This window comes from Syngnathus typhle, linkage group LG16 (assembly GCF_033458585.1).
Source record: "Syngnathus typhle isolate RoL2023-S1 ecotype Sweden linkage group LG16, RoL_Styp_1.0, whole genome shotgun sequence".
In the NCBI taxonomy this organism is placed as follows: domain Eukaryota; kingdom Metazoa; phylum Chordata; class Actinopteri; order Syngnathiformes; family Syngnathidae; genus Syngnathus; species Syngnathus typhle.
In genome coordinates this window covers 8,090,455-8,103,446 of record NC_083753.1, presented here as the reverse complement: position 1 = coordinate 8,103,446, position 12,992 = coordinate 8,090,455, and the positions used below count along the sequence as shown (strand labels likewise).

At 42.6% G+C, this 12,992-nt stretch overlaps 2 protein-coding genes across 4 annotated transcripts; both read right to left on the bottom strand.

Moving 5' to 3' along the window:
* Positions 1–2,032: 2,032 nt before the first annotated feature.
* lbh (LBH regulator of WNT signaling pathway) lies at positions 2,033–9,656 on the bottom strand. Of its 2 annotated transcripts, none has more exons than XM_061300994.1 (3): positions 9,444–9,656; positions 5,277–5,379; positions 2,033–3,425 (listed from the first exon to the last, which is right to left on the bottom strand). In XM_061300994.1, the coding sequence occupies exons 2-3, from the start codon at positions 5,352–5,354 to the stop codon at positions 3,207–3,209; spliced, it is 297 nt and encodes a 98-aa protein (XP_061156978.1). In that variant the 5' UTR covers positions 5,355–5,379; positions 9,444–9,656; the 3' UTR covers positions 2,033–3,206. The 2 variants fall into 2 exon arrangements, with proteins under 2 accessions (XP_061156978.1, XP_061156979.1); XM_061300995.1 differs by lacking the exon at positions 9,444–9,656 and adding an exon at positions 6,986–7,879.
* A 714-nt stretch (positions 9,657–10,370) lies between these two features.
* LOC133169091 (protein yippee-like 5) lies at positions 10,371–12,620 on the bottom strand. Of its 2 annotated transcripts, XM_061300993.1 has the most exons (4): positions 12,448–12,620; positions 12,298–12,361; positions 12,059–12,204; positions 10,371–11,990 (listed from the first exon to the last, which is right to left on the bottom strand). In XM_061300993.1, the coding sequence occupies exons 3-4, from the start codon at positions 12,197–12,199 to the stop codon at positions 11,766–11,768; spliced, it is 366 nt and encodes a 121-aa protein (XP_061156977.1). In that variant the 5' UTR covers positions 12,200–12,204; positions 12,298–12,361; positions 12,448–12,620; the 3' UTR covers positions 10,371–11,765. The 2 variants fall into 2 exon arrangements, with proteins under 2 accessions (XP_061156977.1, XP_061156976.1); XM_061300992.1 differs by lacking the exon at positions 12,298–12,361 and having other exon boundaries at positions 12,448–12,619.
* Positions 12,621–12,992: the final 372 nt, after the last annotated feature.

Genomic DNA, 12,992 nt, shown 5'->3' with positions numbered 1-12,992 from the left:
TTTGAAAATTCAACAAATTTCATGATGCCCTCAGTCTCCACTTGGATAAAATATTCTCAAGGCCATTCGTTTCTCTGCTACCATGACTTATCTCAGCTCGGCATTATACTTCACAACCTCCAAACTTGTTTAAATAATGCCCTCAGTCTTCTTTTACTTTGCAGTGGAATTGTGTCATGAAAGTACCTTCACATGACTCTATTATATACAAGTACGTATTTCATGGCCCTCGGGGGTAAAAGAAATCCATACATGTCGATTTAAACAGGCAGCTTATGTTCTCGCCACTCTAATCCGTCTTACTTTAAGACTATGGAGGAGTGCACAGAGGGACAATGGATAAATGCACCGATATAGCAGATGGCAAAACTACAAAGAAACACTTTAGAAAATGTGGTGGTATCGCAGGTGCAAGGCCTGCGGGACGTAAGACGAGAAGATTTAAAGAGGTCGTGGAAGAGAAGAATGTTAAACATAACAAACGTTTTTATTCTCTCAATGTAAAAACAACAAGTTCAAAGTGCTATCAATAGACTCAAAAGAGACGAGAGGCAATGCCCAAAAAAAGTCACTCTTGCCTTTCCCACGTTGGCTTACATAAGAGGCTCGTGCGGTCCAACTTGAACTCATGTGGCTCTTTTGCATTTATTCAGGAAATTTGATTAAACATAGGGTGGGGAATGACATAAACCTTTATTTATTTTGAGGCCTATGATCAAGTGTTTTTGAAAAGTGAAAACATCTGTTCTGAAGTAATACTGGAGGAGAGCAAAAAAGTGAGCCTCATGACACCATGGTAGAAACGACATCATCAAGCACGAACAATTTATTTTGTAATATTTCTAAATTTCCCGGATCCCGGAGCATCAGTAACAAGATTGCACCAAACACAACAAAATATTACAAATAAAGTATATTCTTGATGGTTGAGCTTGATGAATCAATTACACAATTAAATATTTATCCCAAACAATTTTTTTAAACCTAACAAAATATTGTCACATAAATGGTTCATTTCTCATAAATATTGGCGTCCTAATTCTAGAATGATCTATCGATGACAAACTTGCATGGTTCTCTCCTGTCTATCAAATAGAGTGCATGCCACAGGGAGAAGGATCATGGAAAAATCTTGAGTTTAACTAAGTGTTCTCTCTCTCTTTGCTGTCCATCACTCTGACTACCTCACCACACACACACATGCATCACTACATGCTGACATCATGTGTAACAGGAGAGCCGTGTTGCAGTGGGTAGAAGAAACGATACACACTCTGCTTTAAAAGGCATGAATATAAGCCAGCGTGTTGTTCATTAGAGGTTTTATTTATCAAGTCTGACATTACGAGATACCTGTACTATGTGGGAGGGCAAAATAAAGCCACTATAATTTATTTTGTCATTGGCATTTGGGATGAAGTGTGCGGCTTAACTTAAAAAGTTTGGCAAAGGCTGGAGTGTAAAAAGAGTACATCAGATAAGTGTTCCTTTTCTCTTTAGGACTTAATGCAAGGAAACATGCGGATTAAAGTGATGCGCGGACTGGAAACAGTTGTGAGTGTGCGTATGTGTTCAAGGAAGACATTTTAATAGAGACAAGCAGTCGCCAGTATTGTCTACTGGTCGTCAGGTCAGACTCGGCCGACACTCTGGGATCAGCCTTAACATTGTTTCCATCGGAAAGAATTCCAAGAATGAGTGAGAAGCTTTATCAGTGAAACACTTACAAAAGAATGCTACATGTTAGCTTGAGGATAACATTGTTGAAAATTAAAGTCACGTTGTCAGCAAGGAGTGTTACTAGCCAGTCTTAATTATTATATTGTGCTTTAATGTGAACTCTTTTTTTAGAATCATTTGTCACATGATCTGTGACCTCAGTTCATGTGAAAAAATGTTTTAGTATAAATGCAACATTTAGAGTTGTCCAGATAGCATACCAGCAAAGAAAAAAAAAAGGAAATATTGTTTTTTATATGTCAAAGCCAAATGTTTTCTTTTAAAGAGGTAGGCCAAAAACCACACAGCTGGATTAGCAAATTCAAAGTTTATTTACAGCCTCTGCTAACAGAGCAAGAGAAAAAAAAAAACCCAGTTATCTAAATACAATGACAAAAACAAAACAAAGATGGCAGCTATTCTCCCTGAGCTTTACAAAAACAACCAGCTCGGTTATAGACAGAGAAAAAAAGAAAAAGAAAAAAAAGAGATATTGTACACAGCCCTAATATCACACACATAACAAGTCAGAAGAAGAACACGTGACTGACAAAATCAATGCTACTTTCTGACATTGAAGGTACATATTGATGCTACATGGTGACAAAAAAATACAGCTGCTTCCACAGAAACAAGTTGGAAGAATAGAGAGAGGAGCAGAGTGTTCACTTGTGACGGGATCCATTATACGTCCACCGAAGAGAAAAAAAAAATTAAAAAACCATTGTAATTTGCAAATGGTCAAGTTGTAAGGCCACACAGGGCGAGCAATTAGCATCCGGTTAGCATACTAGCTTCCCTTTCCTTTGCTCTTGCTTAAAACCGCCGCAGTGAAGCGCACAAGTAGAACAAGCTAGCACGCTAGTATCAACTAAAGCAGTTTTCCCTCACGAGTAATTCAAAGTTGTTGTCACTAGTAAATCGATTCAGCGCACCGGTTTTCTCCTCCTTGCACTTTTTGGCTAATTGGCCGAATTGTGACTTTAGTGAAGAACCCCGTGTATCGACGAAATAGTACAATGTATTACTCTTGAAGCAAAACTGCACTAAACATCTACATGCTACTATCCTTAAAAAAAAATATCTATTACCATCTAGCGCTGAACTACAAAAAGTACAAAGATGTTAACTTTAGACTGGGGAAAAAAAAAAAAGGAATACAATCCTCAGCTCATGCGACACCCACGACATCAAACAAAACGGCTAGACCTTGCGTAGAGGCAAATACTTAACAGCAATCCAGAGAGTGACCACACAGCTGGAGGGTTAAGCGCAATTCTTTTTTGGGTGGGGTGGGTCAGTGGAGCCATGTCATGGCCCCCGGTGTTAGCGCAGTCCCAAGTCTTTTCTCAAGAGTGCGAACGGCGTCCCATGGAGTGGCAGTGTGACAAAACTATTGCTTCTTTCGTGTGGTGTCAGCCGGAAAGGTTTAAGGTGCAGCGTGACCAGTGCGTGAACGGATCGGAAGCAAAAGGGGCTAACGGCTCCTAGTGCTTGGAGTTCGCCGTGGCCTGTCCGTTTTGGATGCCGTTGTGATTGGGCTGCGCTTCGTCATGGTCGTCCTCGCCCTCGCTTACCAGGAACTCCTCGGGAGGCCAGCGGAGCTCGCCGCTCTCCACCTCGCCGTCGGTCGGTTCCACCACGATGGAGGGCAGGCGGTCCTTGAGCTTACAGCAGCGCTCAAAGTCCGACGGGTCGGGGAAGATCTGCAGAGGACAGATGCCAATGTCAAAAATCGTCATGCATGCTTGGCCTTGATTTACATGCCAAGCTCCTCACAGCTGGTTATAAACCAATACAGCACGAAAGAGGGCATACCGAAAAGAGATTTCATTTAAGTTGGAGAGGTGAAAAAAAAAAAAAAGCCTGAGGAAAGAACATGGAATAAGGTAGAGTCGTCAAATATTTGGCCAAAGCCCCAGACAGCGGAGATTATTTGAGATCTGACAACCGTTCCCAGGAACCGGTGAATAAACCCAAGGGGCAAAATAAAAAAAAATAAAAAAATCCTCCAGGTCCAAGAACAGCATTTTTTGTTTGGACAAAGTGGATGAATATTTTTAGCCCAGCATATTTCACTCGGAGACGTTTGCGGGCGGTGGGTCAGCGTCTGGGCAAAGTGCCGAGTGGAAAGTAAGCATTAGATGAGACGAGCGCGAGAGAAAGAGGGGATGCAGCTGTGGCCAAGCCTCCAGGAATTCCATCAAACGCATGAGAAGACAGCAAATATGTCTTCCTCTGTGCAGACTGTGAGAATTTGATCAGGTTAGGAAAACAAGAGTCCATCACTAGTCTCACTAAAACGGGTGAGGGAGGGAGGGAGCGAGAGGGGGTGCGGACAAGCGACGACTTTGCCTCGTTTTGCTTACGGCGGCAGGAAGCGTCGGCAGCGCCATTTTGGAATTGTTGCGTACGAACAGGACCAAACCGGCGTGCCTTTTGATACGCTGGCATATTGGAAAAACTCATTGTTGCGATCGAAATATACAAAAAGGGATGCTTGGTTTACGACAGAGTTCCGGACGGAACCCGAAAACACTTAGCTATCACGGACTTGCGTCAACACAATAGTGGCAGAATTACAGTAAAAAGCTGGAGGAGAATTTTACGTAGGCCAGAAACAAAACGGCATTGAAACTACTGTAATAAAAATCGAGTAATCTGGTCACATCCGATTGGAAAATGGTTTCAAAAAGTTTGTTGAGTCCAACAATCTCTCTTTATTTCGGAATACACTAATGGAGAAGTTAAATCGATTAATCGAATAAAACGATTTTCTAGCGAGCCTCAATTCTTACACAGTTCGGAAGGTTGCATCTAAAAGAAATGAAACCAAAATGTACAGATGGACTCGGTCCGATCAAAGCCCAGGGCAGAAGTTGCACTCTGGGACCTTGAGGCAGGTTTGAACCCGTTGCCCCCGGCATCCGCGACAGCTGCTGTGCGAAACGGCGCAAGGAAGTCGGTCGGCCTCTTCCTTCGGGTCAAGCTACATCCTCCGAGACGGGCATCGAGCGACATGGCTTACTACGCCGGTTGCGAAATTTGCCGGCGCTACAGCAGCTGTGCGTTTTGGATGACCTCGTTGAGGTGACAGTGAAACAAAGCCGCTGGAAGGCGCTTGTCAAGAGCACCTGATGGCAGTTTGCGTCCGAGCAAATCGGGCGACACCTCCTTTCTTATTCTTCGTTTTACGACACGTCCGTCCCAGTGCGTCGGATGTTGTCGCCGTTTTTGTTTTCCTCCCACGCGCAAAATGAAGACGTATTGTTTTTATGATGCTTTGTTCGCAGGAATGCGCAACACACCACTAATGCCAATTTCCACTGGCGCGCTGATATTTTCCAAAACATATTTTTATTATTAGTTTTGGCTTTTCATTCAGACGCAGCATATTCTTTTGGCTTGCGAGACTACACAAGGCTTGTTATTTATTTCCTTTTGCTATTTTGCATAGTCAGATGAAGTTCAACAAATTGGCCACCGGTTATTTAAAAAAACGAAAAAAAAAAAAACATTGTTTTATTTATCTATCAAGTTACATTTATAAAACATACCTGGAAAGAAAGTCTGTCCTTGGCGGGACTGAGCCTCATGTCGTCCATTGGGGTGTTGTTGATCATCACCTCAGTCATATCTCAGACGGGCACAAATACTCAACTGCGGGGGGGGAAAAAATTTTTTTAAAAAATTATGTTCACCCACTTGACAGAATCAAATGCTCAATAGCTGAATGTGAATTATTGCAATGCTTTGCAAATAAAGTATAAAAACACATTTTTAAATATAGTCAGAATGATACGGAGATCCAAACACAACACGGCAAGTTCATGACCTGCAGAGCTCCACTGAACCACAGTGAGAGTGCGCTGGGGGGAGGGAACTCGATGTACTCTTGTTCCATCAAAGCTTGACCAAAGTTTCCAAGGAGCACGAGATTGCATGCTGGCTAAGCCCTTTTTTTAGCGTTTTTATGTCGTTAGCGTTTTACGACGGCGATTGGCGACGGTGAGGCCCACGCGCCGTCTCGGGACGCCATGCTCTCAGGCCGTCTATTTCAAGCGTGCCATGGTGAGACGGACATCACCAGCTAGGACTTTGTGATGCCTCCTGGCCGCAAAGGAAAAACTCTGAGACGCTCGACGTGAGCCGACTCAAAGGAGATTTGGCTTGACCCACTTTAAATCTCAGACGTGTTTTGAGGATATAAGCGAGGATGGTGATTAACACATTCCAAATAAATACTATTATGTAAAGGCTTGTTACACAAAATCCATTTAAATGGCTATGAGATGTTCTTTCTTATCTTGGCTTTAAAAAAATATATACATTTCAATCTCAACCATCATAAAACATCTCAAAGGAATGTGCGAGCACAGGTCTGGCTTGTGTCGAACACACTCTGAACAGACAGTCCTCAGCAGCAAGAGGTCAAAAGAACTAATTAGTTGGTCCAACTTGCTTTCAACAAATGAAGACTTTTTCAAAAAAATAAAAAATTTAAACCAAAACGTTGCAAACATAAAATATGGTAAAAATATAAAATGTATTTTAGTGTCTGGCCCTTTAAGAGGCAGAGCCTGTTAGGGCATCTGCAACACATCTCTGACATTTGGATCACAATGATGGGGAAGGAGAGGAACATCATGATCAGGAATTACAACTGGTGGAATTTAAAATTGTTTTTTTGGGGGGGGGGGGGGAAACCAAGGCCTTCACTTCTCAATTGACAAATCCTTTGCAGTTGTGCGAAAAAGAAAACGCAAAAAGTTAAACAAAACATTAATTACCTCTCAAACTCTGTCTACAGCTCAAGCGGACATTGTTTTTATATTCTCATCTTTTAACCACAAGCCATCGGGGACCAAAATATCACAAAAACCACAGTCCTGGTTTACATTATAACATTTCACAATACTGCTTGGTTACAAGAAACATGACTCAGCAAAAAAAAGTACATTGAGGCAACAACTGACTGCGCTAATTTGAAGAATCTTGAAAGGTTAAAATGTAAACACATGCAATTATATATAACTTAAAAAAAAGAAAGAAAAGATTGGACCTACACTAAAACTAGTGAAAAAAATGTGCCTTATTTCTTCAAACTTAAATTTCTTCAACTCAAGGATTTCAATCATCACAACAAGCATGAATCAAAAAGTTTCCTTCCTACGACCCAAACAGGCACAATGACTCAATTATCACAAAATCATTTGGGAAATTCATGCCCCCCAAAAAGCTAAAAAATAGCAACAAACAAACTTACCACTGGCACTCCAATGACAAACGAACCCGAGTAGCTTCGGACGTGAGGACACGCACGCACAAGGTCTGAATTGTATCCCTGCAGAGTAAGAGTCCACTCAAATGAGTGCTTGTGGGGGGTAGTGGCATCACATGACACGACTCACTAAGTGGCAGCTGATTAACCCCTGAAGCACACAAAAAGAAAAAAAAAAACCCAGACCGAGACTACTTTTTAATGGAATTTTCCCAGTCTCAATTACACACTCCTGGGAAATGTGATGTGGTTGTGAAAAAGGGAGTATCATCCAGGTGAGTCATTGTGAGTTCACATCGGTAGCGTGATGCGGCATAACAGGAGGAAAATATTAGTGCCGAAAAAATGTCATTCGTCACATCCTGGCTTCTTGGTACAGTGCGGTTTGGGTGGAAATATGCCAACAGGGACGCCGGCCGCCGCGCGCACCACAAAATCAGCTGTGTTCAGCCTTTATGTCAAGTGACTTGCCTCTCGGGGGCTTGTGTAGTTAAATACACACACGTACTACTTCTGTCTCGGTCACAAGTTAGCAAGCAAGTAATCATTTTTACTTTACAGCGGTTAAAATGTTACCTTGGATTATCCTCCATTCTCTAAGCCATGTCACAAGGAGAAAAAGCACAGGGCAGCGCTAGGAGGGGGGCCAATTGGGCACTGCCCCCCCCAGACTCCCCAGGTGCCAGGCCAGATAATTGACTTAAGGTTATTTTCAGATTTTTCTAGGAACCCTTGGTCCCCCGAAGGAAAAAAAAAAAATCCTAGTTCCGCCACTGCATAAAACGTCTTCATCAATAGACAAACGCTTTTCACAGAAAAATAAAACTACACGTGTACTTCACATTTGTCTACATGATACAAATAGGTTTGAAATTGAAGTATTTCATTTGAGACTTTGAATGCATTTCTTTTTTTTTTTTTTTTTTCTTTATGCAACTACCACCTATAATAATAATGGAGGCTTGAGAGTGAGATGAGAAGTTTATCACGGTGGATGTCATTTCACCCGTGAGTTGGATGCAGAGGAGGGCCAGGCAGGCATGCAAAACGCAGAAGGGGGTGTGGGGGGGGGGGGGGGTGCTCAAGCAAGTGAGACAGTGACGACCTGAGAAGCGGCAACAAAGATAAACACTCAGGCCTTGCCAGTCATATTTCTACGCGGGGATTGTATAAACATCCTGCTTGGCTAAGAATAACAGAACATTTGGCTAATAAAACATAACGGGGGGCACAATGAGGAGGAAGTGTGCGCACTCACAAATATGTCCACACACACAAACGCCAGTCGCTATGGAAAGTGTGCCAAAATTGTCCCACAGAGCGCACCTCAAGTTGGATATCAAACCAACGGAATCCTCAAGACAAGAATGCCGTCTGCGATCGTGGCCAAGTGTGAACAGTGCACCTCATTGTAAAAAGTGCAGACACGAGTAACCCGGCTGTAAATGGATTACACAAAAAGCCACTGAATATAGAACACACTGGAGCGTTCAGAAACGATCACGTGCGTAAACACACTGACTTAACAGGTACAGGTGAAATCCTCAACATCTTGACCCAGGTAGGATACGGGCTAGCAGACAGAAGGCAAATAGGTCACGTCAAGAATAGAGACCCGAGTGCTGTCTCGTGTATTTTAAAACCAAGGTGCCAATCAAACTAAGATTTTCAGCCTACCGAAATGGCCCTGCAATGAAAACAGTGGTTGATCTGAAAATATCTGCACAACTTTCAGTGCATCTGACTTTAATTGTGAATTAAAAAATTAAAAAAAAAGTGCAGAAGCAAAGCGGTCGAGTGTCAACTTCCTGCCGAGGCGACAACCTGCAGAACAATGCTCGGCAACAAAAGACCAAAAAGCAGCTCGCATATCTTCCCCGGAGACAGGAAGGAGGTTTGAAACATAATGTAAAGTCTTGAAAAACCTCAACAACATGTTAGGTGACTTAAGGTTGCTTGTAGACATCAAGGATATTAAATCGATTTCATATATGCAGGCAAAAGGGGAGAGTTGAGGCATCAGAAGGTTTCTTCTGCTAGTGATCTGATTTGTAGTACTAGTGAAGATAAAGGGTGTACTAGTACATCAAGGACATGGAAAAATGGGAGCATCCTCTTTTGTGACTGCAGTGCACCTGCAGCCATTATACAACCCGAGGTTTGAGGGAGAGACGGGAAGGAAAGGGAGGGATAAGTCCGGCAAGAACGTATAGGCAAAAACATATATTTTCAACTCTGAAGAATAAATGTAAAACCTCTTTCAAAGTTGCCCGCTACAAACAGACTTTATTTTTTCCCATTTGATGCTCACGTTGGGGTCGGTCGATTAGGGTTCATTGGAGTAAATTAACCATTTTTAGCGAAAAGACGCCTGCTAACCTGGATGCATGCTTATTTAAAACAAAAAGATTAAAAAATGGGTTGGGGGGGGGGGTAGACTCACCTGAATTAGTCCAAAGAAATACAGACATGCATTCAAAGCGCACCTGCTGCCACTGCCTCTTTGAATGTCTAAACTTCACGTTGAAACATCACATTTAAAACACTACAAATTAATCAAGAGACTTAAAAAAAAAAAAGACACTAAACTGCCAGCCGACTCGTCCAGTCTTGTCACGTCTTACCTCGTCTGCTCGTCACCGCCACTCTCGCGTGCACTTTTTATCCGGGAGGCGTGTGTACGTACGTCGCCGTCAAATTCCTCAATGGCGAACGCCCCGCCCCTTTCCATACGCGAGCCAATCGGCGCGCCAGCTATGAGGAGACGTCACGACGGCCGTCATATCTCATTTTTGTGTCTGTGGAGCGTTGGAATGGTGGAGAAGCTGCGGCAGGATGCTATCGATATGTCGTCTCCAGTGGTGGCGGAGGCGTGCTGGATTGGAAAGGAATGATGAGCAACTACTTGATGATGACCCTGTTTTGTATTGCCATTCATAAATGTTTTCTTTTTCAAAAGGCATGACATCATTTGGATCATGCAAACGGCATTTATTTCTTTGTGACTCTTCCACCTTTAAAATACAACAACAACACGCTTATATGATGATAATGCTGATTATGATGCGTTGCATGTGTGACCTTCAAGCCTAATAAAACCTACTCCCACCCCAATGACACTCTAATTCTACCCTGTGGAGTGCGTCACACATCAGGCCTGCCCAGGATCAGTTCTGAAAGCGTTCATGGTGCTCTACTGCCACCTACTGGCCAGAAAGTGGCCCTATCAAAAAAAGGCTGAAATGCTGGAAAATTGACTTTTTAATGATTATGTACAAATATGCCTGGAGTGTCTGCCCACTAAGTGTGAAATTACCCAAGAAATTATTGGCCTATTACTGACGATGTATTTGTGAGTAAAAAAAAAAAAAACGTACCACTGTACTTTATTTTCTTTTTCAGCTAATATTTGAGTGAACAAGATATAAAATCACACATGGAACAAGATATAATACAGAGCTGCATTTAAAGCACAAGTCAACGTTTTTCAAATCGTGAAAATACACAAAAATAATATCACTCAATTATAGAGTAGATTGGAAACAATGGTACCATTCGTAAATGCTAAACCAACAACTTTTTTTACATATGTAAAATTATCCTCAGATACAGTGGTGCCTTGAGATACGAGACCAGGCTTAAAGCAAACAATGGAAAACACCTTGAACCAAATATTTGAACACAAATGCATGGCAGACACTGCCTCCTGCTGGCCAATTTGGGTACACCAGGATTGAATTATGAAGCATAAACAGTTTTAATGCTTTACATTCTATCTAATTAAATGATTTTACGTTTTTTAACAAATATGTTGCGGCTCCATTTTGCCTTGTTATGATCACAGTCACGTAACAAACTCGTATTTAAAGGCACCACTGTATTAAATTTTTTATTATAAAGGCGAGACAAAATGATGGGCTCTATCTACAAAACCGATGAGCCACATGCAGGCCGGGAAGCCGCTAAGTTCTCCTAGCTCTTTGCTGGCATGTGAATGTTTATTATAAGCTTAACTAAAGCAACAAACTTGCTTTTATGAACCAAGGAAACGGGTGGAGAATGTCGTACATTATCGAAAGCGCACAAAGCCCGTTAAACGAATGGGCGTATCTGCGCGCGCTCCATGGTGAAAAGTTAGCAACGTAACAGCGAGAAGAATGCAGCGTAATTAAACCCAGCGTGAGGCTAACAATCACTTTTAGCTATGTTGACGTCAAAGGCATTCTTTCCGTGGTGGCTATTGAATGACGCTAATAAAAGAAAAGTCGGCACCGGAATCAATGCTGGTGATGTCATGCCGGTTGTTAATAATCAATGATTTGATCACTGAGATGGCAGCTGATTGTGTAGAGTGGATTAGATTGTGAAATGTCGATGCTACAATCAGATTGTGTTCCTTCATTCCTGGTAGAAAAAAATAATAATAATCGAACAACAGAATTGGTTAACTGATCGTTGAGAATTTTGTGTGGAAATTGTAAATCCGGAATTCAGGAAGCAATTCTCCCTTCTCGATTGCAAACAAAAACAATAACAGTAGGAAAATTGACTAGTAATCGATAAATTGGTCGCTTGCCGAGCATTGTTCTCTATCGAGTACGAATAAAGCGCACGGCGGCACAAACTGGAGACGTTCTTTAAAGCAAGCGTTCTTTTTCCGCACTGCCAATCAAGAAAACGGGGGTCCAAAACCTACCCCTAATCTTTTTTTTTTTTTTTCCTGTGAAGTCAATGGGCGCAGCAGCAAAGAAGCATGGCGGCGTGTTCAGGAGTTGTCGGAGGGCACGTGCTCCTCGAAGCCCTCGCTCTCCCGTACCAGAGCCCTTTCGAGGATGACTCGGCCCTCTTTGTAACGTTGGCTGTCCTCGGTGGCGAATTCGTAGATCCAGCCCAGCTTGCTGTTGCAGTTCTTGCAGCTGACGTCTCGTACCATGTGTCGGCCCGTCAGCATCACGCGATCCTGGACTTCGCTGTACTGAAGGTTCACCACCTGTACATACATAAATTATTGAATGCAATATCACATTGAGCTGAAAAAGTACGTGTGTGTTGTGGTACCTTGTTAAAGAGGAAAGCTCTGCCGGTGGCGCCCGTGAATCTTGTAGAGATGAGTTCGGAGCGATTGGTCAAGATGGTGTCGCAGTTGGCGCAAGAGAACAGGCGCGTTCCACCGATGTGGTCCAAGAAAATGCGGCCCATTCTGACTACATTCCCAAAAGCCAAGACGGAACATGTTATGAAGCGTCAAATACTTGAATGTCAAAGCATACAAAAAGGAGGAGGCTATTAAAACTTACTATAATTTACTATTTATATCCTCGCAGGAGTTTGAGGAAGCTAACGCCGCACTAGCCGCTTTGGCTAACAGACAACAAAAACGACATCAGCGGCGTCGGGGGGGGGGAAGGAGCTTTAACATCTTTTTAAGCTCACTGTCGACTCCTTACCGAGGTCTCGGGGGTGCTGGCAAGGTCCAGAATTCCTCTTCGAAACGATGTCAGGGTGGATTAAGTTGTGTTTTACACGGACATACGTCGGAGTCTCGGTTTCGTCGATGGTTTTGTTGTTGCTCTTCAGCTGTTCCTAATAGCGTGTCCAAGAGCACACACTGTCAACATCCGGTCGTGACGTCATACACCACCAAACTGCCGCTGCAATTTGACGACGCTGCAGCAGAGGGCAGCAGTGAGCAGAAACGATTTAACAATATGTAAATGTTCCACTTTGTGTACTCAATTTGGTTGTCAGTCGTTTAAATATGATTTTATGTTGGATCATTTTGAAGTGACGGTAACTGTAAACCATTATACAAGTTGCAGATTTTATTTATTGAGTCTTGTGCCATCACAGAATAAACATTTACAAAAATGTGATGGGTTTACTCACTTTTGCACCATGTTGTAATTGTAGCTGGGCAGAGTGATAAATTATGAATAACCTGGTTGTTGCTTGTTGTGCGCAGTCCCGCAGTTGACATAGAGCCTCTAGAGGG